A 26,872-nucleotide genomic window follows, 5' to 3' on the forward strand; every position below is an offset into this window, starting at 1 on the left:
GGTTATCGGGGAAAATTGAAACATGCGGTAATTCAAGTCAAAGTTGTTTGAAAATTGTTTAATTTTTAGCTTTTTTACTTTTAAAAAGAAAATAAGTTGAATAATTTTAGTTTACAGTGGGTATTTGTTAGGTTACCAAATGTCAAAAACATATGGCATTGTTTTACTTGTTGTTGTTATGTTTGAAGTTTTTTAAGATAAATGTCATTTGTGTAAATAATGTGTGGTAAAGCTTTCGGATAAAACAAACTGCTGATAAATATGGTTGGCAACATGAATATGGAAAATTTTCTCGTTAATTTAAAAATAAAAAATATTTACACATTGTAACCCCCATATTCACAAAAATGTTGAAATTTAAACAATGTTTTAAAGCTAAATTACCATACAAAATTTTATTTTAAAACGTTGTTTAAATTTAAAAATTGTTTATGACTAACTACGGCCTTTAGTTTTGTTTTAAATGTTATTTATTATTATACATATCGCACTAGTTCCTTTAAACAGCGTCAACTCAAAATTTTAGAAGCAAAAAACTATTTTTTTTCTCAATACATTACAATGAAACAACTGTACGGATACACCTGTATTTTTACAGTGTGTAGATATGACCACTTCACATCGATTTCTTGCAAAAAGTGAAAATTTAAAAATTTGGAGTTGACGCTCTTTAGAGGAACCAGTGCGATATATCGATGGCTTAATATAAAAAAGGCGTAACTCGTTTTTTTGTTACTTTACAGGAGAAGGAAAAAGCTTAATCCATACATTTTTAGACACAAACAAAAAGTTTTAATGCAATTTTTAATAAGAAGAGACATTACATTTTATTTCTCATTTAAAATTTATTTTTTTTATTTTAATGAAGTTATTTAATATAACCCTTTTTTCATTGATAAGCCATCGATATATACACTGCGCTACAGCAAAAAATATTTGCTCAGTGACTAGAGTTCCATATTTAACGGACTTTTTCCTTTCCCGGAAAATCTGTTCATTCTCTGTAATTTTTCATATTAAATACTTTTGAATAAGTATTAAAAGAATTATCAAAATCGTAAATTTAATCAGCCAAATTTTAATAAAATCTATTGTCAATTAACCCTTTCGGGACGGAGTTTTATTTTGAGAACCAAAATATAAATACATATATGGTAGAAATTTTAGCATATTCTAAAAGATGTGGAAAAAATATTATGTTCAGCATACTCAGAAATCCTGATATAGTCCTTTTATCGTGGGACATATCGACCCCTTTGCGCGAAATTATCGTATGTCACAAATACAAAATTTTACAGGAGAGCTTTATTATTACATTTTTTTGCTTTGGCTGGTATCATTAATACCAAATTAAAAATGCTATACAAAAACCGATTTAGTAAATTAAATTTCACATACGTTAAAATTAACCTAAGTAGTAATATTTCCATAAATATAGCGAAAATAGGTATAATATTTTACTATGTAAAAATGTAACATACGATAATTTCGCGCAAAGGGTTCGATATAATCCCAATAAGCATTTTGCGTTCTTGGTGGGTGATTCGAAATTGAAAAGTGAATAAAACATCAGAATATTATTAAATTTAGACACATTTATTTGCTTAATAATTGATAGATACGATATATGATTTATATGTAATTTTTTTGAAATCGGAATCCCAACGAAGAAATAGTATCGTTTTAAAAATTTAACATACCCGTGGTGACCTACTTTGGGATCTCCTGGCCGCACACCTGGTGGGTCAATGAGGTCCAAACTCAAAACTTGAACTCGACAAGACTTCGTCTTTTTAAATTTCCATAAAATTGGTTTAGAAGTTACAGACTTTTTTTTCTATATCACTGTGCGACCGTCTTCCAAACTGCTCAAATTTCAACAATGTTTTGAAATTCATTGTCAAGCTGCATGAGTACGCTGTCATGTACCGTTATGTTTTCATTCAAATATTATAATGAACTCTTAAACATGGTTTAGGGGTTATTTAGATAACAAGTTGCGTTGTTTAAAAATTGCTGGGACGTATTATCCCAGTAGACCCGAAAGGGTTAAGACGCCCAACTAAGTTAAATATTGGAAAAAGTTAATTAGTTTCGAAAGAAGACTTTTCCAATATATAGTCTGATTCATTTCTTTAAGAACTTTAAATTAAAATTTGTAAATTTTTCTAACAAGAAAAAACCAAATTTATTGCAATTCGAATTGAAAGCCTAATTCAGACACACGAAATGAAAACAACTTTCAAATTTTTGTATGAGAACACTCAAAACTTATTTAAAAACTGAGTGTTCTCCATACAAAAATTTTTTTCCGATCTGGTCTGAACCTCAATTTTATTTCGAAATTTCTGAATTTCAATTTGATTCAGAAACAGGAAAGGAAAACAATTTTAAAATTTTTATATGAAAAACACTCAAAAATTATTTAAAAACTGAGTGATTTTCATAAATTTTAAATTTACAATAGAAAAACAAATTGTATACTATATATCTCTACTGCAATCTCCTGTAGTTGTTCAGGACTTCCTTAATTAATTTTCCTAGACATGAAAGCATCTGCACACCTACATCAGGGAGATTCTGGTCATAGGCCAAATTTTTTCATTTAGACTTTCTCAAATTCATTCAAAATTTTCGCAATTTCAATTTGAAATTATCATTTTCAATATCGATTCAAATTGAAATTTTCAATTTTATTTGTATTTTTCTCAGTTTCGTATTGGAACCATAGAGAATAGACAGAGCGGAAACTCTCCTGTCAAAGACCCAACTCAGTTGTCAGAAACCTAAGTGGTGAGAATGTATTAGTAGAAAAAACTATGTGAAAACAAAAACAACACTCGTATGTGCGATGATTTTGAGTAATTTTTTGTTCGAATTTTATTTCTAGTTTCCGCTCTAAGTGTATTACTCTATGCTCTCAATTCCAATTGGAATTGTCTCAATTTGAACTAGAAATTCTCAATTTTATTTAAAATTTTCTCAATTTTATTTGGATTTCTCTCAATTTCAATTTTAATTTTCTCAATTTTATGGAATTTTTCAATTTCAATAAAATATTTTGTAGTATCGAAAAAAAAATATATAATTGAATCATTCGATTTTCAGAAAATCACAACGAATCTTTGTTTTATATGTGCAAAAATAAAACTGTAATTTTAGGAAGAAAACTTATAAAGAAATTCAGGAAATTTGTAAAATATAAAAACCCGGAAATATGTGTGACATTGCGTACTTAATTGCCGCAGTTATTTCTCAATCAAATTCCTAAATAGGTATGAAAAAGAAATTTAAAACAAATCTATTAATAAATGACTGCGTTAAGTGTACGAAGTCATACAAAACCTCGTTTTTGGAGAATTTTCCAAATTTTAAAAATTCTATAAAGATAGAGTTTTTTTTTAAACTGGCAAGAATATATTAGTATTTTTATTATTTTGTAGTCCAGTGTTTTTATTTCAGTTGCATAAAGTATTTTAAAAACTGAACAGTATAAAAATTTTAAAATATTTTCTTTTCAAATATCTAATGAGTATTCGGAACAATTGACCACCATTTACACCGACAGTAAACACAAAGGTAACCAAAGTATCCTTCCTGATTTAACCTGAACTACAGTCTCAAAGTAATTCCACTTTAAAACAATATTTTAATTTGCAAAACCTTTATCACACTCCAACTGTTTTCAAATCTTATTTGTGAAAAACAAATAATCACTTTACAATATTTACATAAATAAACATATTTTTGTTTTATTAATCTATTTTAAACGAACATTAACTATTCAATAATAAAATATTATTCAATAATAAATACATTTTCTATAAGTAAAAATAATAAAGTATTGTAGTTTGTTTTTACAAAATAAATTTTAGATTTTCTGAAAATAAAATGCTTAGGAAACGATCGATCTCGTTATCACTTTCGTATAAAATCAAGTAATTAAAAATTAAAAAAATAACATGATGCATGCAAAAACTCTCTGCTGGGGTCCAAAACATGGCTATGGCTTGGAATACAAATAATCTTCTTTCAGCGCTGAGTGTTATCGCTGTCTAGTGACACAAAATCATCGCTTCAATAATTTATACAGTGTTTAACAATTTTCTGTTTTTATTTTTTGTTTATAAGCAACAATAAAATTAAAAAAAAAAATTAAAAAAAAAAAATAATTTTGTTTTAAATAAAAAAAAAGAATTATACACTTAGAAGAAAGAATTCACTGTGGGACACTTATTGATATCTTTGATTACGATTGGGATTTAGTGCGGCCCTTTGCATGGGTGGTGTGTAATCGGGTGCTGGGAAAGCGGCCACTACAATGGGTGAGGTGGGCTGTTGTTGTGTTTGTTCGGGCATAACGGACTCGGGCCTGGAACGGGGTGGATATTGTTGGAAATTATCTATATTACGGAAACGTCTTTCCTGCAATGAAACATCCGTTGAGAGGCGGGCAGCACGAGCAATTATATCACGATTGATAACGTTAATATTATCCATGGTGCGATTGTCGGGCTCAAAGCCCTCATTGGCAAAGACTGTAGACATGATACTGGGTCTGTAAAGAGAATTAAATTGTTATTAGTTGAAAGATAACAATTTTCTTATTAAATATTTCATTTACTTCTGATCTTCTTCCTGATAGGCATTAATTGGTGGTCTAGTGGCAAGTATATCATCGGATTCCTTGCGTGGCATGAATAGATTGTTCTAGAAATGGAAAAAAGAATTATTTATTTTTTCTAATTTTCTTTTCAGAATTTTAATATAAAGTTTCAATAAATGTTTGTTTAAGTGTAATTTCCTTTAAATCATCCGTTGATCCGTTGCTCTGTATTAAAGTGTGGTCCATAGCCATTTTCAAAATGATAATTCAAAATGTTTAATATAATTTTGTTCACGTTTTAATGATCAAAGGTTAAAAGTCTCTCTTAAAGTCTAAATATCATTGTTGAGGATTTTTAGCATCACATGTTGAAGAGAATTTATAAATTTGAATTTTATTTTTTATAAAATATCTATTTTGGTTTATTTTGTCAAATAATACATGTTATTGTTTTATTACGAATCAATAAATGACCTTTAAATGTAATGAAATAATGACTTCCTGCGATTTTGTTAGGACCACAAATAAAAGGAATTTTCAAGTAAGTTCAAAAAGGTCTTGCATCAAATTTATTTATATAAATATGTCAGACATATACACCTATACTGTTACTGACGACAATTTGATCTTCGCTCTGATTGTCAACTCAGGGACAGCTCTGTCAACCGTAAGTTTTTTCCCCTGGGAAGAATTTCGACAACAACCGTTATTGAATTTAGAGTTATTTTTTTTGTTCGTAATGAATCAGTTTCTTCATTCTAAATTCGTTGAGAAACTTAAAATCAGTTTATATTCAATGAATTAGTAAACGAGATATAGGCAAAACTGGGTTAAAATCGCTAGCTCGATTTTCATGATTTTAAATAGCAACCGAATCAGAACTATACCTTATATATTGTTTTTTTAACCTTTTCAAAACGTTGGTCCGCTTTAAATAAACCGGATACTTTTGATTGCAAATACAAGCCGTTTAGTAGTTTAAAAATTGTAACAACTCTTTATTTATTTAAAATGTACAACAACAGAATTAAATAGTCACTCAATGTTTTTTTTATACACGTTTATAAATTCGCTCAGTGGATGTTTCTTCAAATAGCGTCTCTGATAAACTCACTAAAGACTCACTGCACTCTAAATTGCTCTTTAACTGTCTAGAGCTTTCTAATACATACGCCATCTGTGGTGTATTTCTACAATGTTCTTTAACTGAATATTCGAATTCGAATATACGGTCGCAGTAAACAGCGTTGCCATACTTACAATCAATGGTCAACTGAAAGCTTTTATTCAATGTTAATAATGCCCACAGATATGTTACAGTTTTCTATTACAACACTGCTATTTGAAAGCATTATGCTACTTTTAAATCAGCCGTTAAAATCGTTATATTTGAATTCAAGTACAATTTCGTAACAATATTAATGAATATTTTAAATATGTATGCACCAAAAAATAAAATAAGCAAAGCAAAAATGCTCTAAAAATGGGAAAATATGCACACAAATATGCGGAACAAAGAATGAATATGCACTGGAAAAATCAAAAATAATTTTATTGTGTGTATGAATCGTCATATGCGGGAAATTTTGCTTTACTTCTTTAATTTGAAACAAGTAAGAGAGCTATATTTGGCTGTGCCGAATCTTATTTACCCTTCCCCAATTTATACTTCAAAATAAAAATTTTAAATATATTTAGGTAAACAAATTTTTTTTCCAAAGTTGGTTTTTTCATTTTTTGGAAAAATTATTATTTCGAATTGTTTTTTAAATTTAAAAAATTTTTTTTTTGTTTTTTAATTTTTTTTTATATTTAGCGAAAAAAAACTTTTGGTGAAAAAAAATTCGGGTTAAAAAATATTTTTTCCGATTTTGACTCATTGTCCAACTTACTATGGTCTTATATACGTCATTGCAAAGGACTTTGAAATATCTATCATTATTATCAGAAATATCTACAGACGGACATGACTTAATCGACTTCGCAATCTATAAGGATCCCGAATATATATACTTTATAGGGTCGGAAAATTATATTGTGGAAATTACAAACGGAATGACCTTCACGAAGGTGAAGCGTATAATTATAATTACTTTTTGAGATAATTGGTGTTTTGTAATGTATGCCTTGAGGCACTCTTGCGGGTTAGAGGGTTACATTGGCTTTAAGTTATTCGTTGAAGTTATTTTAAAGTGAGTCAAAATAATATTTTTATATTATTTTAAAATCAGAAATTCGATTGGCTAAAATAAAATAATTTTTAAAACTCATAATGAGACTGCAATTTGTGATAGTTTTTTTTACGAATTTTGATGAGACCCTCATTATTTATGGACCCTAATTTATGGGGTGGCTTCAACTTTAGCAAATCATATAATAAAGGCTACATATTAGTTCATGTACATAAATACATATTTGGGGAATTCAAACTGTCTGCTATTAGGTCATATTGTCATAATGTCCTAATATATTAGCTATGTTCAATAACTAAAAGTTGTTACTAGTTAGTAACAATTGTTACTGGAAAAGCGTTCATTAACTCAAAAAACTTGCAAGTAGAGAAAAATTCAAGAGCGTATAAATTTTAGAGAGTGCTACAAGTTCTAGTTTGAACTCGTAATAGTTAGAAGCCTGTAACTACGTTTATACGTAGCCTATTCGCAAATAAAAATTATTTGCAATTAACTAACTCACTGTTTATATGTCACATTGGTTACGGAAAATTCTTGTTTTTATGAGATGCCGGATGGTAAAATTTAATTATTTGGTAGCTCTTTTATTGAATAAAATATGATACATTTTTTATTTTTTTAAATGTAAAAATTATAGAATCAAAAATTCTTGCCCGTCTTGCAATCCAAGTAATTCAAAAATGCAATGAAATATTTAAAAAACGTCTTAATAAACTAAAAGCGTTAAAACATATGGCAATGCTTAAAATCTTATTTGCAAATAGTGTCGTTAATCAGGAATTGTTTTCGTGAGTTAGCTATTCGCAAATAAAAAATTAATTCACTGTTTATGCGGCATTTTTTTCTAATTGCAATATTTTTATTTGCGAATAAGCCGTGCGTATAAACGTAGCTTGTTTTTATACTTCAATATCTACATATTCTAATTGAAGAAAATGTGAGTATTTATACATTTTAAAAGGAATAAAATATGAAAATTGTGTGTATAAAACAATTGTTACTGGAAAAGCGTTCATTTACTTTTTACTATTTTTGAGATTTTAAGAGAGTAATTTTGTAAATTTTGATTTTATTCTCTCGTTGCAAGTATTTACTGGGAAAGTAAATGAACAGACCTATTATAAACAAATTGTTGTTGTGCTTCAAACAAAAAAGTGTTTTTTATGACAAAACAATAAAAAGTCTTATTAGTTTAGAACTTTTTTGTTTGAAACACAACATAAATTTATTTAAACTATCATAATATATTAGGACATTATGACAATATGACCTAATAGCAGACCGTTTGAATCTCCCAATAGTGTATAAATAAGACGCCAATAATTATTATTTTGAAACAAAAAAACTAATTATATAAATAGATTTTAATTTAGATTTCATTAATTTGGATTTTAATCATTATGACTTTGACCATATACATACATTTTAAACCTCGAGCAGTAAATGCGTTGAAATACTAGAGTACATAGTACCCTCTTATCAATTCAACACCCGCCAATGAAAAAAAAAACAAAATTAACAACAAAAAAAAAATATTAATAAAATAAAATATTCCTAAAATATTTTATTGATATTAACTGATTAATGGGCACTGAAACATCGTGGTAGTAATACATACAACAATTCTTATCACAAATTAACCAGCCAGTCCAACTTACGTACAATATATTCCAAATATTTATTCGAAACGAAACAATAGAATTTTAAGTATGAAAGTGAATAAAATAGAAAAAAAGTACCATAAGCTAAATTAATCATCGCATAATATTTTTTTTTTTAAATTTTTGTCATTGAATAGATAAAATATTTAAAAAAAAAAGTTAAAAACAAAAGAAATAAATAAAGACAATTTTTAAATTCAAGTGGTTGGTAAATATTTATGAATTATTATATGACCTAACCAAATTCCATTACAATGTTTCACCTATTATATCCGGAAGACAATTTTATGCATGTTCATAAAAACTAACCCAATTATATTAGGTTTATAGAGTCAATATTATGAAATAAGTAGTTTGAAAATCATATTTCTTTTTATCTATTTAGCTGCAGAGCTGTAAATGAATCATTCTTTTTTGATTTTAATTCATTATGAATTAGCTAAATTTTGAATTAATTCATTGAATTGAAAAAATGAATTGAATGAAATTTGAATCAATTCAAACGAATTAGGCAGAAATGAATTTCAATTCATTTTCAATTCAAATGAATTTGTAAAAATGAGTTGCAATTCATTTACAATTCATTTGAATTGAATTGATTTTGAATTAATTCAAATGAATTAGAAAAAAGAATTAGCAATTCAAATGAATGATTCAAAAATGAGTTGCAATCAATCAAATTCAAGAGCAGATCTCTAGGGGGAATGAAAGATTTCTCCTACCAAAATGAAAATATCCAGTACAAAAATTGAAAAGCCTTGTCCTGTATACGCGCCTGATCAATGAAAACATGGTGTTTGGAGTTTATTTCTTCAAGAAGAACTGATTTTTATTTTGAAATACACTGAACGACAAAACATATTTAATATTCAAGAAGCAATTAATAATTTTTGAAATTTTGTGACCCACGACCACCCAACAACAAACTTTTTGCTAATATTTATATTATATTTATTTCAAAAAAATAAAACTATCTTCCAAAAATAATCAAAAATCAGGAAAAATAACAATGTATGTAGTTCAAAACACAATTGAGTTTCATAAATAAGGCTAATTAGATTTAATTAGAATGCATCATTCACCTTAAACAACAATAGCTTTTCAAAATTATCATCTGAAAGAAATCCACGTTTAGGAATGTTTAGAATAGAGGCGTACGAAAATAATCTTTCAACACCAGCTGACGATGGTAACGGCGCATTATATTTAAAGGAAGACTTTTTAACCGTCGATTAATTATACTGCATACTTAATGACATTGAAAAATCTGCTAAATATGCTGCGAATTTCGCGTCGGAGTTGGAAATGAATTGCTAATTTTTTTTCTAATTCGTTTGAATTAATTCAAAATCAATTCAATTCAAATGAATTGTAAATGAATTGAATTAATTCAAAATCAATTCAATTCATTTGAATTGGAAACGAATTGCAATTCATTTTTACCAAATTCATTTGAATTAATTCAAAATCAATTCAATTCATTTGAATTGGAAACGAATTGCAATTCATTTTTACCAAATTCATTTGAATTGACTCAAATTTCATTCAATTCATTTTTTTTGTGTGAATGATTCGCGAATTAATTCAAAAATGAGTGATTCATTTACAGCTCTGTTTAGCTGGTATAATCAATTAATTTGAGGTATAATTAAAATTTTGAATGCATAACTGTATAGACCCACATTAAAGCATTTAATATTGGGGTTTAACGAACAACTAGATAAGGTATATCTAGTTTTAATGGTTATGAAATACCAAAAATACAATTCAGATTGTATATGGAATAACATTCGCTCTCAAAATTTAAATATTTGGGGGATTCAAACGGTCTGCTATTATAAGTCCTATTGTCATAATGTCCTAATATATTATGATAGTATATCCTAATATATCACGAATCGGCGGCTCGTTATGCGTTCGGTGCAGGTCTCTGCAGGTTGGTTACGATAACACAATGAACATAGCATACAGAGTAGTATTATTTTAGGACCCATTTTGACATTTTCATTTGTTTGTTTTCTATGGCCATATTACTGGAACCAGCTGATTCATATCTGTGTAATCTGTGGTGTCATAGTTAACTCTCCTAAAATTATTTGTTTACAAATTTTCATTTTGTTCATAAATTCCTCAAATATTTATGCTATCAACTTATAGCTCAACTATTTAATATAAATAAATGATATCATTAACCAAAAACAAAGTAATGATGTCACTAGTTCGTTCCATTGCTGTCAACAATTTAACTAAATCCTCCATAAATATATCATAAAAATTCGTACTTACCGCTCCACTGTTATCATGACCAATATAAATGGCACGCATGGCCAAATAAATCATAAAACTAACATTGATAATCCACAAAACAAAGCCCTTAAACGATAAGATCAACATGGACATTGAAGCCACCATGCCGGCCAATAATTGGGCAGCATCCGGGTTAATAACACCAACATTGACGCTGCTTAAATTGTAATCGTAGGCCTTGCGATTAAAGCGGCCATAGTCAATGCCGAAAATAATGCCCAAAGACAAATCCATGGCACAAATGCAGAATGTCACCAGAGTCCAGGTCCATAAAACGCCACTAACCACTCTAGGTTGATCTTGTTTGAGATCTGTAATAGTAATAACATAAAATATAATAATAATAATAAGCAAAGAACTACAATATTAATTGAAACACTTACAAGTCATTATGAGTACCGAAGCCAACAGCCAACATACGGCCACCGCCAAATATACACTGTCCCATATGACAATATCTTGAGGATTTAATACAGTCTTAACTTCTCTCAGCATTTCGCTGTTGTAGGGGGGTATGGTATCGGCACAAGTTCCCATAAAGTACAGATCTAGAAATACCACACGAAACAGACTGCCATAGTTAAAGGTGCCCTCAATGCTTATGATGCAGCTGTATGACAAAATTCCGGTTAATGTTAAAGCGATCCATATTAATGACTGGACCTGTAGGTAAGAAAAATGTATTGTCGATATTATGTATTTGTAATGAACCACAGAAAAACAAGTCAGAGTGTTATGCCGAATCTTATACGAAAGTATACTTCAAGATAATCATTAAAAACAAAACAATTTTGTTGAAAAATAAATTTTTGTTAATTTTTTGGTTTTAGGAAAATTCGGGTTAAAAAATATGCTCGGTCCGAATTTTTCCAATTTTAAATAGCAAAGTCAATGTCGTATACTATATTCTAAAATGAAGCGTATCCCAGAGAAAGAGAGTTATGCATCGATCGAAACAAATAGTAGTCGGAAAGGGCAAGGTCTGGACTATAAAGCGGATGAGACAAAACTTCCCAACCACTTTATTCTAAATAGTTTTTAACAGGTATTGCAACATGTGGCCTAGCGTTGTCATGATGGAATATTACGGTTTCATGTCTGGCGAATCAGTTGCGTTCGGTACAGGTTTCATGTGATGGTCTGGCCAGATTTCAGCAGCTCACCAAGATTGCTGGAAGATTTTGCTACTACCAAATACAGAGGCATGGATCTTTGGCATTATTGTCGATTCGGCTGGATGGCCGGGCTTCGCGTATGATCTCGTACGCTTCGGGTTATCGTAATGGATCCATTTTTCATCGCAAGTAATAATTCAGTACAAAAAATGATTTTCTTTTGGAACCTTTAAACATCATATCGGACATGCAAAATCGTCTTTCAAGGTCTCTCGTCTTCAATTCCTGAATCCTGCTGGTCGCAAACGTTTTGAAATTGTTGCTTGAGTAGCTCCAAATGATTATGCAAGCTCTTGTTGAGTTTTTCAACAAACTTCATGGAGTAATGCCTCCAATCCTTGGTTTTCAAACTTTTTTGGCTGGCCTGGACAATCATGGTCTTCCGTGTCAATGTCACAAGTTCTGAACCGAACAAACCATTTCTGGCACGTTGAAACCGATGGAACACATTCACTATAAGTTTTGTGAGCAATCGTAAAGCAAAACTTCCCGCATATAACACTATAATGTTCAATAACTACTCACTGTATGTACGTGAGAATAAATAACAGATATGCACCCTTCCAAATTACATATATGTATGTTACTACAGACAGAAACCGCGTTCAAAAGATACGCCATCTATTGTTAATCCCGCATTTTAAGTCATAAACCCAATATATTGTGAGAAAGGTAATGTAAAAACTCATCATTTGGTATTAAGGTCTAGTAAAACTACTACAAGACAAAATGTTTTAATAGGAAGGGAGTTTAAGAAATTTTGAAACACGAACTGTTAGCAGCAAGGCAAATGAGGCTGCTCTTGGTTGCTATCAAACTAAGAAGAAACATCTTATTTGTATTGCTGCTTGTATACAATTTATCGAAGAATATTTAAACTGGTTGAAACAGAAATATAATACTTCTTTTTTCCGGATTACTCCAACTACAACATTTATATGACGGTCGAAAGGAATAGGATTGGTCTCCCCAAGTACACAAATAAGACAGTCAAGTTTGACGGTGGCAATATTATGGTGTGGTGCTGTTTTTCAGGGCAAGGTATGAATCCAATTCATTCTTTGACATTAAATAGAGACATATCCATTTGAATATCCATACGCTGAGGGAAATGTGCCACTAGTTTGGAGATTCTAGCACTACAATGATCCCAAACACACCTCAAGATTTTAACCTCGGTTAAAATCCAATGATGTACGTGTTTCCAAGTGCCAAGGCAAATCGCTTGATCTCAATCCCATAGAAAAGCTATGGGATTATACCACGAGTGCCCCGATAGACTAGACGCTAGAGTGCTGGACTATCAATCTGTGGGTTGCGTGTTCGATTCCTGCAAGAAACTCTGGGTGTGTCTGCAGACAAGCAAAACGCTTCGCAGTTTGTCTTTTTCTTTTTTTTTAAAACAAAAAAAAAAAGATTTTGTTATATAGTGAATTCGCCTTAATATGCTTAAATTTATCCCAGCTGTCATCTTGTTAAAGTCGACTTGGTTCCAACGCAAAATATTTCCGACTTCTCCGATAAGTCAAAATGTTACTAATCGCCTAATCCCGTTGATAAAAAAAATCGAAAATACTTCTAATATACCAATCAATCAATGCTGAACTCTAGAAACAGTAAGTTGAAAATTGAGTCCTTGAAACTTTGGAAGAAAGAAACAGAACCTTGTAAGATAACTTCACTTGGAGAACTGCGCTACTGACAAAAGTCTAAACTATGTAAACTACTGATCCGGTTTGAAAAGGCACACTGATATTCAATATCTCGGAAATAATTGCCTCTTTTCACATTTATAACAAAAACGGATAGCCCGGTGGCCGACATTCGATCAGTTTTAAATGCTTTTTACTACTTTTATGGAAAGAGTTTTGAAACAATTTTTATATTGTGCAAATCTTGAGAAATGAACCTTTTAAACCATATATGTTTCATCAATATTGGTGGACAATAATATACTTAAAAGTGTACCACACAAAAACGTGTGGCCTATTTATATATAAGATTTTATGATTTAATTCTCAGAAAATGTCACTCCTAATATTGTTGTAAAACAATATTCTGAAAGCTTTTATCGACATATTTATGATTGTTCAAACATTATTCCGGGGGGATATTTGTATGGGGGCTAGGTGAAATCGTGGATTAATATACCCCATTTCCAATACCAAACAAACCTGGGTATATAAAAATGATAAGAAAATCTGTATTCATTTCAAACAATAAAAAATAGTAAAAAAACCCAATGGGTAGCCAGCCAATCCCCTCTAAAAAGTAGTTCATTAAAATTTAATTTGTAGTTTACCCAAAAAAAATATCTATATTACAAGTCATTAATTTCCTTATAAGTCCATAATATACCCAATTTCTTTGAATTGGTTAAAAGATTTTAGTCATGCTTTTTTCCTATATACTAGTAAGTAATTGAATAAGTGGGTGAATCACAGTGATTGAACGTTTTTAGCTTTTAACAAATAGAATGCTTAACGATTAAATTGTTTTCTTTGCATTCTTTCAATTGTAGAGTATTATTTCATTGTATTTTAATCAATACTATGTATAAGATAACATAGATAAGATTCCTAACATAGATGATAATTATTAACAAACAAATTTACAACTTACCAAACCAAAACCGCCCGCCCAAAAACACCAGTTACGAAGACAATTGAAATTTTTAACATAACCCGCAGGATTATAACCAAAACCGCCGTTATTCATATTGCTAACGGTAGCTCACTTTAAAACTTAGTTTAATTAAAGTTTAACAATAAAACAGGGTTTAATTTAATAACCCTGAGAAAACAAATTAGCACTATTTTTTCACTTTTTGTTGTTGTTGTAATGTAATGAATGTTTCAATAGTTTTTTTTTATATTCCGTATATTTTTTAAACTATATACATTTACAAAATGTCACGCTTTACTAAATCCAAATAATAACTGTTAACATTGACGAGTTTATTTAAATTTCTTTCAATTAATTCACTCACATTAACCGGCCAAATGCTTTTGCTTTGAAAAGCTAAAAAGAATTTTCGTTGGGAAAGTTTACGAAATCAATTTTTTTTGTTGTTCTAACCGTTTGCTACTCTCCCGGAGCTCTATCGTAGTCGTACTGATTAAATTAAAGTTGGTTTTTTCAATAATATTCAAAAAATAAAAACAAAAATTCTAACAAAATTTGCTCTAGTTTACACACCTGTTAACAAAACTCTTTGAAAATTTTGTTTGTACTCACAGCTTTTTGCCAAAAAAAACGAATAACGTTCTCTCGAAAACAGAAATTGTATGAAATAAAATTGATAAAATATTGGTTAAAAAATACTTTGATAATTTATGGAACCTTCTTATCAAACAAAACCCATATAATTTTGATAACCACCTTTATAGGTAGGGAGAGACGTAGAGATATTTTGTCGTTTTGTTTGTAACATATTGAATTACAGATCGCAGTCTGTATTACACATCAAGGACCATAATATAAAAAGACATCTCATAAACAGTCCAATAAAAGATTGCTTGTAAACAATCCTTCCTCCAGCAACTCTCCAATATATTACTTTTGGTGAGTTTAAAGTGACTAAAGACTAAGTTACTTAGAGAGACTTAAGTGACAATTATTTAGATTACATGGGATATAAAGTAACCAATTCACTTCTCTTTGCTCTACAAAGGGCACATACAGTGTCAAATGAACCAAAATATATAAATTGGAGTCAGCCAAGTGATCAGACATTAGTGACAATTACTGTCTATAAGGTATACATGACTACTTCCTTAACTGCTGGAATAAAATCCTCATTTGAGTTTAACTAATAGATCAAACAATATATTAAACTTTTGCTATTGGTTTCCCCTTCACCAACTTTATCAGTCTAATCAGTTTTTCATATGACATTGTTGTTGTCTATTTTTTTTTCAAAATAATTTTTTTTTTTCAAATTAACGAGACTGTTGTATATTTATCAAATCACCTGCCCGAGAGACAGTGTAATTTACGCTGAAATTTATTTTTATTAATGATAAAGAGAATATGGAATGCTTTAAAAATCTGCCTTTTGTTAATGAAATTTCAGAAAAAAAATGTGTCAATTGTTTTTATTGCTGTTACTATTTGATACTATGGGTAAAAAAGAATATCTTATCTTTTGCTTGTTTTCTAAAATAAACTTTATTTATAGTATTATTGGTATTACAGTTGCCCGTTATGGTACATACATCCATTTGTGCATTATTTTATAACGATAAATATGAGGAAAATCAAAAATGTTGGAGAATTGTATTTCTTTTGCGTTTCGAAATTAAAAAAATCACAGAAAATAAAACTGTGAATCCGAATTCTTTGTTTACTAATCTATCACTTCCTAAAGTTATGGTCATTAAAAATTAATTTAAATTTTAAAATATGTTTTTTTCATTAATTTGATAAGTATTCTAACCGTTTCTAACTTACAGATTAAATCCAATATAAATTGGAGTTACTAGATTTTGAAAATTTGTATAGTCTAGAAATATTTATGGTTTTGAATTTACCGACTTTTAAAAATTTTCAGTTTTTTTTAGATCGCATTAGTAAAATAAAATTTTGACAATAGAATTTAAAATAAGTATGTTCGCGTACTTTCCAGTAAAAATTATCCAGTAACTTTAATTTAGAGCGTAAAACTACATTTACTCTCAATCTAAAGAAATATCCAAAAAAGTACGCGAACAACAATTTGTAAAAATAAGTTGTATTATATTATAAATCAATTTAACCTTCGCTTTACCAATGGTTTTTTATGTTCATGGTTTACCAATACCCACCCGGGTGACACTACTCTTCTATAAATATATGCGACGAACGAAATTTTAAAAAATTGAAAAAACCTTATAAAAAGGCCGCACAGTAGTATAGAAAAAATATAGAGGGAAATAAATCTCTAACTTCTAAACGCTTAGTCCAATTTGACAAAGAGTAGGCCTTGTTCAAGTTTTGAGTTTGGAGCCCATGGACCCAGCTGGGGCGTGGCTAGAGGATCCCAAAGTAGGTCACTTTGGGATCCCCTCCTTTGGATTCCGATTTCAAAAAAATTACTTATAAAGAATCTCCTAGTCAAGCACTATAAAAAACCTCATCGTATCTATCAATTTTCTCTTATAGCTTAGGAGATATTCGTATTTGAAAATTAAATTTTCAAAATTTTTACCCACCTTGCTCTAGTTTTTTGATATCAGAGGATCCAAATATTTCTCGACTTTCTCTATTTGTATATTATTAGACGAATATGTCAGTAGAGCGTACTGGTTTTCACTTGGTATCGACAAGTGTATAAAGATGATATGCTCTGACTGCAACATCGCCTTGAGTTACGATTGCTTTGGACCATTCCTCAAATTAAATCCCTAATTACATTTAAAAAATGCTATAAATAAGCAAATACATGTGTACTTTCATCTAAATTTAATAATATTCTAATGTTTTATTCATTTTTTAATTTCGAATCATCCATCAAAAACACTGATTGGGATTAGATGTCCCACGCAAAATGCTTATTCAGCGTCTATGATACACTGACTACAACCTCTGCCACTGTTTATACACAGCGCCATCTTCCTTCCAGTAGCTTCATGCTTCCTTCTATTTCTACAATGATCAACTTAAAGCTTTTATTCAATGTGGTATGTTCCTCAGATATTTTTATAATGCTAGGTATACACGTTACGATAAGTCGTACGATAAATCGTATAAGTATGAAATTAGTAAAGTGTATCATGTTGTCGTACCAACGAAGTATGAAAATCAAAAATTTTTGATTTTTGTGATATTTGTATTACTTGTCATTTTTTTCAAAGGAAATAGTACGATTTGTAGTAACGTCTATCACAAAATCGTACTTCAACTCATACTACGATTAGTACGAAAAATAGTATCGTGTATACCCAGCATAATGTCCACAGTTATGTTAACTGCTTTTAATCGGCCGGTAAACAAAAAATTGTGCACAATTAGAAGTCTCCAGAAATAGAAATGTTGAGAAACATGATGCAACTTAAAACCAGCCGTTAGAAACCGTTATATTTGAGTACTTTAGGAAATTTTGATATACAGAAAAAATGATTTTAGCGAAGCCGGTGTTCGATACACCCCAGAGTTTGAAAACCATTCGCCAGGCCGAAGGATGTTAATACAATAAAATATTAATATTAACAGAAAACAAATTATGAAAATATTAACTGTTGCTGGGATATGTATTTTCTATAGAAACATTATTTTCCATAAACAATTTTGTGTATTTTCTATAGAAATTTTTGGGTTTAACAGTATATATTTTCTTTGAAGATTTTGTTATAACATTATTTTCCATAGAACATTTTGGGTATAACTGTATTAGGCACAGAACATTTTGTGTTTAAAAGAATTTTCTATTAAACATTTTGTTTATAACAGTATATTCTATAAACATTTTATAATATTTTCTAAAAATTAAATTTTTGTTTATTTCTATTGGAAAACCGTTTATACTGTAAACATTTTTAATGAACAAAGGTATAATTAAAACTACTTGTGAATTTCACAAACCCTGCCTTTGGTGTTACCATCTCATAGTGAGTGTCTGTGTTGTAAGAAGCAGCGCACAAATTTATGTTTTGATACGATTTTGTTGTGATTTTGTTCTCTCATTTAATACATATAATTTTTAGTGTACATATGCTAATATTTTTAGAAAAACCTAATTAAATAAAACGTACACCTGTAAATTGCGAGAAGTAAGTGTTCTTAACAGAAAGTAAATCAAAATCGTTTAAAGAAATGCACAAAAAACCTTATAAATCCGGCGACAACATGACCATGTTGAGTAAGAAACTTTCATGGCTGCTAAGACATGGAGCTGTTCAAGAAGGTCTGCCTATACAAAGCAATGGTTTCATAAATGTTGCGGATATACTGCAACATCCTAAATATAAGAATTGTTTCAGTTTGAATGTTTTACAAAAGTTGGTAGAAGATGATGGGAAACAACGTTACACTATGAGACTGAATGCGGAAATGGGAGGTTATGAAATCCGTGCAAATCAAGGTCACACTTTGAAGGAGGTAGAGGAAGATAAATGTCTTAAACAGATTTTATTAGCGGAAGAGGTGCCTTTAGCAGTGCATGGCACCTACTTAAGACATTGGTCGACTATAAAGCGTGAAGGTTTAAGAAGAATGTCTAGAAATCATGTGCATTTTGCTACCTCAGATGCTAGAGCCGATAACATCAGTGGTTTTCGTAGTGATTGTCAGGTGTTGATATATTTAAATGTAAAAAGTGCTTTGGATTCAGGACTACTTAAACTCTATCGCTCCGATAATAATGTTATACTGTGCAGTGGTCTGCAGGATGGCTCTATACCGCCAAAATATTTCGATAAAGTTATTGAACGCCGCACTGGGAAATTGCTGGTTTTTTAATTTATTACTTATTAATTTGATCAATAAAACTTTAGTCATATTGATATTTCTTAACAACTTTCAATATCGGTTTACTTTTTCCCCCCCCTAACATACAGAACTAGTCCTGATGGTTAACGACAAGGATACGAAAGCAATCAATTCGAAATGTAGTGTTTGTGATGAAAAATTTAACAACATTCAAGAGTGTCTCAAACATGAACTTATGAAACACAGTATACATAAGAAAAAACATCCACAAAATCGTGTTCAAAAACGGCTCAATGCTACCGCTAAATTTTTAAATGCTGACGAAAAGATCACACAACGCTCCCAGTTAAAAAACGAGTTGAAAAAGTGCAAAAATGGTGAAGAATTGCAAGCGATTTTTGAGTTGTTCTGCATGAAAACCGACAGTTTGGGTTTGATATTCACGCGCATACAGACGTGCATGGAAAGAGAGCTGAGACCCGCGGGTATTGTGAGAATTTATCCGTTTGGTTCAATAGCAAGTGGTTTGGCTTTAAGAGGTAAGTGTAAATAGAATTATGTTTTATGGGCTGCCCAAAAGTAGACTTTAGAAAATTTTGCAGAAATTGAGTGTAGCAACGTGTTGCCAGAGTTGTTTAAATCATAATTGATTTTATTTTTTTGAAAAATAATCATTTTGCTATTTGCAAAATACAGTGGTTGACAATAAGATATTTTTGTACCTTTCACCATGAGTGGTAATGGTATAGTTTGTCTTTGCATTTGTAATTTCTACATTTTTCATTTGCGACTCCACAAAGTATATATATTCTGCATCGTTATAGATATCGGAGTCTATATAGACATGTCCGTCTGACCGTCTGTATGTTGAAATCAACTTTCCGTATCCCCCAAATTACATTCATACATGATTCATACATCAAAATATGGACCCGGTTCAGCCTAAAAATAGTTGAGATAAATTAGGAAAAAACCAGAAAGACCTCGATTTTTGGCCTATTTTTGATATATATATGGAATACTAAGTCCATAATATTTTTTTTTGCGGGTCAAGATGGGAAAATGCGTTACGCATCTAACGAGATCGTCAAGCTCGTCGTATGCCGGACTCATTTGCTACCGGCTAAAAACCCACCTCGTGCCATCATCGGGGGATTGTACCACCTCGGAACCGTTTCCACATTACTTCGAGGTGGCCCCCTATATGGTAATTAACCATTTCAATACTTTGTACCCGCGTCCGGGCTCCGCTTTTCACGCCACTGCGTCTATGTCCACTTTCTTTTCACGGAGGACATGTTCTGCAAAACTCTTTACTGCATTCCAGCAACTTTCATCGTTTAACATTTTTTGTATGATGTTTGTGACTGCTATGGCACCGACCGCTTCTTCGAGCCTTCTACGGCGGTCGGCCATAATATAGACAATATAAATATCTAATGATAGATATTTCAGAGACCTTAGCAACCATGTATTTGGTCCTACAATGGGTCAAAATCGGGAAAAAATATTTTTAATCCGAATCTTTTTTTAATAATAAATTTTTTTAAAAAAATGAAAAATATTTAAATAAAATAATTTTTTTGGTTTTTAAACTTTGTTATCTAAAAATATAATTTGATGAAGGGTATATAAAATTCGGCACCACCACAATATAGCTCTCTTGTTATACCGTTCACATTCGTGATAAGTTTGTCATTCCGTTTAAAAATTCAAAAAAAAAAAATTAAAAAATTTAAAATAACAATTCGAAAAAAAAAATTTCAAAAATTAAAAAAAACTGGAAAAAAATAAATTTTGTTTACCGAAAAATATTTCAAATTTTTATTTTAAAGTATACTTTGGTGAAGGGTATATAAGATTCGGAACAACCGAATATATATATATACTCTTGTATTTATTTAGGCTTTCTTTCTCTGCAAGTTTTCTAAATACCTCTTGTCTTTTTTTTCCATTCTGCCCCCAAGACTGCGATATCGATATATATTTGGACGCCTCCGGCATACACGTTTCGCCTGTACACAAAAACTATAAGGAAAAGAAAGAAGATGCCAACTACCAGCAACGTTTAGCTTTCAATCGCATTAATAATCTCTTGCATCGCAGTCCACATTTCACCGATGTATTTGGCATACGTGGAGCTAGAGTGCCCATAATAAAGTGTAAACATAAAGATACTGGCTTCAGTATCGACATAAACGTTTCATGCCCCAGCAGCCGAGAAAATACACAATTCATATATGAGTTGGTCCGAAGTGATTTCAGAATACACCAACTAATGTTGTTTCTAAAATTATGGGCTAAAAACACACAAATCGTTGGTAGAGACAATATGACCAGCTACTGTTTAATAACCATGGTTATATTCTACTTGCAACAACCATTGTTCAGTGAAAAGCAAACGAAAGGAGACTCGGACTTGCGTATTCTGAAATCGATTAAGGAATTGCAAGAGAATTGTCAGTTTCATATGGTTCAAGGCATTAATTATGCCTATAATTTAAGTCACAAAGAAAACAAGCCAAAAATATCCCCAACCGTCACCACCTGGGATCTAATAAGAGAATTTTTTAATTTCTATAAAAATTTCGATTTCGAAAATCACGTGATCTCTCCCTACTATGGCAAATCAGTGGAAAAGACAAATTTAACGCCCGCTATATGCGATGAGTACTATAAACAATTGCGTACCATAACACAGTATTTGGAGGGTGAGCAGGCCAATGACTTACAAATCGATCGTTGTATGTGTGTGCAGGATGCCTTTTGTCTCAATCAAAATACCGCAAAAAATATACTACCTCATAATAAGCAATATATAATGTTATGTCTAAAGAACGCCCACAAAATATGTGAAAATCCCAAAAAACTAAAGTTGGGCGAACTGTATGAACAGCTCTTATTTGAGACCATCAAAGTAACGGACAATATCAAAGAAACAAAAGAAGAAAACAAAACGGAGTTAAAGACGAACTTAAAATTAACATTAATCACAAATCCCTTGAATACTGCAGCTAATAATAATAATAATAATGAAGGCAAATTGATATATACTCTTATACCATCTAAAGCGGATATACGCTCACTATTTTCCCATTATCCGGACATTAAGGGCGGTGAGACCATTTTGCGCCGCTGGTGTCAACAATACATTGAGGCTATTGAAACCATTATGACCAAATTGTATCGCATGGACATGCAAAAACATATAACAGCTCAACAAAAACAACAGAAGCTGGAGCAAGATGACAAAGAGCTAAATCAAGCTTGGCTTATTTCCTGCTCAATTGATTTGTGGACCAATCGTTGTTTTCAAAAAAACATACAAACCTCATTTATGTCCTATCAATTGGAACAAACCGAACGTTTGCATAATCTCAGAAGACAAGATCCCAAATTTTCAGTTACATTTAATAGTATTTTAAAAGTCAACACATTAGCCAATTACAAGGGCATCGATATACAATTGGATGTGACAGATGGTGCTAAAATTTCCAGTCTAAATAAAAAGAGTCCTTTGCGCAAGTTTTTCAATGTTTTCAAGAATACTTTACAAAGTTGCAATTTCAAAGAGACTTTGGCTATTAATACCACAATTGCTAAAGATGTTAATGAAACTATAAAACCATCATCACCTGAGGATGCAACGTCTGCAGAGGAAGTAAAAGCCGAAAATGCTGATAATTCGTAAGAGATAAAAATTAAAACTACTGTAATATTTATTTTAAAACAGTGTTTTTGTTTTGCAATTAAATTTTACTTTATAATTAAAAGTATTTGTACATTTAAAACAATTTCATTTAATGGTATTATTTAGTATATAAAATTGTATGTATGTATGTATCTTACTATAACGGGATTTAGTCAAGTACCATTTCAACATCAGTTAAATTTTGTTCTCAATAAAATTGGAAACATTTTGCTATACTCGTAATGCTCAGAGGAAAATAATGAATGGGAGATTTCCCTTAGTAACCAAAATTACACAGGACAGCATGATCTATGTTAGAGCAGTAATCATTAAGCCTTTTGTTTTATATCAGTCAGTCCTGTTCTGTAGCAGGTCTCCGTATATACTATAAGCTGTAGGCGAACTCGAAGTATGTACTATCATGTGGTAACCTGCGACCGTGGTATTGATGGCGTCTCTTTTTATATCGTTTGAAGCTGTCGCATACGAACATCGATGTATTGGTATTTGCACCTACCTGCGAATGTTATCCTCGAATACTCGAAGATCCTTCCTGACATTCCTCGGTATAAAAAAAAATCCACTGTGATGCTGAAAAGTACCTAAAAAATTACCTTTCACGGTCTTTGGTAAGTTAACATAATAAAACTATAAACTTTTTATTTATTACAAAAATTTAACATTTTTATTATCATATTATTTAGTTTATCTTAAGTAAAAATACGAAAATAAAGCTATTTGAGTATTAAGTATTTAAATATTTATAAGCGATAAATTAGAAATATTCTATATATGTAAGTATAATGGTATTATTATTATATTGTATTAAAATAAACTAATTTATTTGAACTAATTTTTATTTTACATACAAATATATACAAGTAGAGCATATGAAAAATGTAGCTAAGAAACAATTGCGGTATTCAAGGAGATCTTGGCTTAGAAAAAAAGCAGAAGAGCTATTCTATTTCTAATGAAATTTATTTTTAATTTGTGCTAATGTACTCTTTTACTTTACTTACCAGGCCAAGTACATTGTGAATGCCGCTAATATTTTACATGAATTAATAGATTATTAACACTTTTTTATGCGTAAACTAAAGATTAAAAATAATTAATCTGAAAATCGACTCAAAAGCAGATATTTCACAAGAAATGTATTAATTCAAATAATTTTTCACCAGCATTTTTTCCCAAAACGTTTTGTTTGCCCAAAATAAAATTTACTAAAAAAATAAGTCTGAATTTTTTTTAAATTATTTATTTTCGAAATAATTAAAAAAGCTTTTCATACAATAAAATAAATTAAATTTATTTGAATTTTTTATTCATTTTCAATGCCAAATTTTACAAATGTGTTTTTTTCAGTTTTAATTTAAAAAAAAGTAAAAAATAGACAAATGACAGTTTTCAAAAAAGTACCGTATGGTTATTGTGACGTACTCCGACCACATTTCAATGGCTGTGGTTTGCATAGCGAGAAAAAAAATATAATTTTCAATAGGCAACGAGTGTGATATATAATTGTCCCTCTTTCTAAACCACAACCATTTTATTTTGTTTATTCTCTATTGCCATATTCTAAAAACCAGATTCTAAAAAGTAAACATTTTCATAAAAATTTACATTTACGAATTCTTCTTGTTTCAGAATTCGTGTCACAGTATTCCATACCGATCGAAAGAGGAATTAATTCCAAATTTTGCTTCTTTAGAAAAAGTTAACGAAAATTTTTCGGAATGAAACCACTTTCAGTTTTCTAAGTGAAATTGTTATTAGTTGTTATTATTAGTTTTTCTTATATTTTTAAATAATTTTGTTACTTGTTTTATTATACAAAACCTTGCCAAATTAAATTTGGAATTTCAGAATTATGAAGAATTTTGGGAATTGACAGAATCAAAGGGAATCTGAAACAAAATGATTCGGAATAATAACTACGGAATTGAAACCATACCGAACGAAATATGTTTCAGGCCTGATATATTAAGATTTTATAAAAAATAACAAAAAATAATAATTTTGTCTGTATTCAATCGGATGACCAGAGGCCGACATTCCTACAACAGCCGGTTCTACGCACCGGAATGACCCGAGTTCACTCGGACAAGGGCTGTCAACTCAGCAAACACTGCTGCTACAACAACAACAACCAGAGGCCGAATTTCTTATTCGAGATGGCACTCGAAATCCATTAAGAAATTTTATAATCGAAATTATTGTTCAATGTTTTAGCTCATTCGATCACGAATATTGTAATTTTATCCCAGTTTTTTTTATAAATTTTAATCTACACAACATTCTTAAGACTGACAATTGGTTTCAAAGACACCTTCGTGAGAAGGGTATATATAAATTTGTCATTCAGTTTGTAATTTCCACAATATAATTTTCCGACCTATAAAGTATATATATTCTGGATCCTTAAAGATAGCGGAGTCGATTAAGCCATGTCCGTCTGTCTGTTGAAATCAACTTTCCGAAGCCCCCAAATAACTTACATACACAATTCATACATCAATATCTACGAAATTCTTCCGGCTCGGTTGCTATTTAAAATCGAGAAAATCGGTCCACAAATGGCTGAGATATAAGGAAATAATCAGGACAAACTCGATTTTTGACCTATTTTTCACCTATATCTGGATTACTAAGCAGAGACCGAAAATAACGGGTTCACTTTCATTTCAATGGTAAATTCTCATTCGCAGCCATTTAAAAATAATTTTTTGTGATATATCACTGAGTGATTTATTCGAGAACATTTTAGGTTTGGGGTTGAGAGAAACAGAAAAGAAACAAACACAAATAATCTGGATGAGTGATTTATAATTTATTTTTTCGTAAAGGTCAGCTTGTGACTTTTATTTGCGAACATGAAAAATAAATCGCAAAAATGCATTTGATGCAAATCAACGCTTAATTATATAAAATTTATCAAAAGATTAATAACAATTTAAAAAAAATTCTCATTTCTGTTATTCAGACTTCATTACTTCATACTTATCATATTATTTTTTATATAATTTGTTAAAAATTACTAATAATATGTTATTGTATGTAAATAAAACAGAAAGTAACAGTTATTAAGAACAAGAACAAATGAATTGTTTATCTCACAACAAACCATCAAAAAACAACAAAAACGAATAAAGGTCATACCAAACCATTTAAATAAAAATCATTTTATAACTGTTATTTGCAGTGATTTATTTTTATCACAAACATATAAATCACAATTTGGGTTTATTGGACGACTAAGTCATTAATATAGACAATATGGATATCTAATGATAGATATTTCAAAGACCTTTGCAACTACGTATATAAAACCATAGTAAGTTGGATCTACAATGGGTAAAAATCGGAAAAAATATTTTTTTTTTGATTTTTAAAAATTTAAAAATCAAAAAAAAAATTTTACATAAAATGAAAAAAAACTTTAGAAAAAAAAATTATTTACCTAAAAATATTTGAAATTTTTATTTTGAAGTATAATTTTACCAAAAATTTTAAAAAAATAATTCGAACATGTTTTTCACCAAAAATTTTACAAATTGAAAAAAAAAATTTAAAAAAAATAATTCGAAAATTGTTTTCCCCAAAAATTAAAAAAACAACTTTGGAAAAAAAAATGTTTTTTGCTTAAAAATATTTAAAATTTTTGTTTTGAAGTATAATTTAGGGAGGGTATATCAGAATCGGCATAGCCGAATATAGCTCTCTTACTTGTTTGGTATAAAAATGATACAGAATGATACAAAAATGGAATATGAAATCATCCATTCGTTTTTGCGATTGATTTCAGTTTTGAAAACTATCGTTTTTCATCA

The 26,872-nt window shown here is 30.1% G+C and overlaps 3 protein-coding genes across 3 annotated transcripts; 2 read left to right on the top strand and 1 right to left on the bottom strand.

The window, feature by feature from the left end:
- Positions 1–3,713: 3,713 nt before the first annotated feature.
- On the bottom strand, positions 3,714–15,052 carry LOC135955089 (uncharacterized). The gene is made up of 5 exons (XM_065505386.1): positions 14,564–15,052; positions 11,150–11,429; positions 10,746–11,077; positions 4,625–4,710; positions 3,714–4,558 (listed from the first exon to the last, which is right to left on the bottom strand). Exons 1-5 carry the CDS (start codon positions 14,657–14,659, stop codon positions 4,234–4,236), a joined length of 1,119 nt encoding a protein of 372 aa, XP_065361458.1. The 5' UTR covers positions 14,660–15,052; the 3' UTR covers positions 3,714–4,233.
- A 3,517-nt stretch (positions 15,053–18,569) lies between these two features.
- mkg-p (monkey king protein) lies at positions 18,570–23,142 on the top strand. The gene is made up of 3 exons (XM_065505290.1): positions 18,570–18,690; positions 19,477–19,887; positions 21,316–23,142. The coding sequence occupies exons 2-3, from the start codon at positions 19,488–19,490 to the stop codon at positions 23,037–23,039; spliced, it is 2,124 nt and encodes a 707-aa protein (XP_065361362.1). The 5' UTR covers positions 18,570–18,690; positions 19,477–19,487; the 3' UTR covers positions 23,040–23,142.
- Tpt (tRNA 2'-phosphotransferase) lies at positions 18,620–19,442 on the top strand. Its single transcript, XM_065505291.1, has one exon. The coding sequence runs from the start codon at positions 18,734–18,736 to the stop codon at positions 19,376–19,378; it is 645 nt and encodes a 214-aa protein (XP_065361363.1). The 5' UTR covers positions 18,620–18,733; the 3' UTR covers positions 19,379–19,442.
- Positions 23,143–26,872: the final 3,730 nt, after the last annotated feature.

The sequence above is a fragment of the Calliphora vicina genome, chromosome 3 (genome assembly GCF_958450345.1).
Source record: "Calliphora vicina chromosome 3, idCalVici1.1, whole genome shotgun sequence".
NCBI classification, from domain to species: Eukaryota; Metazoa; Arthropoda; class Insecta; order Diptera; family Calliphoridae; genus Calliphora; species Calliphora vicina.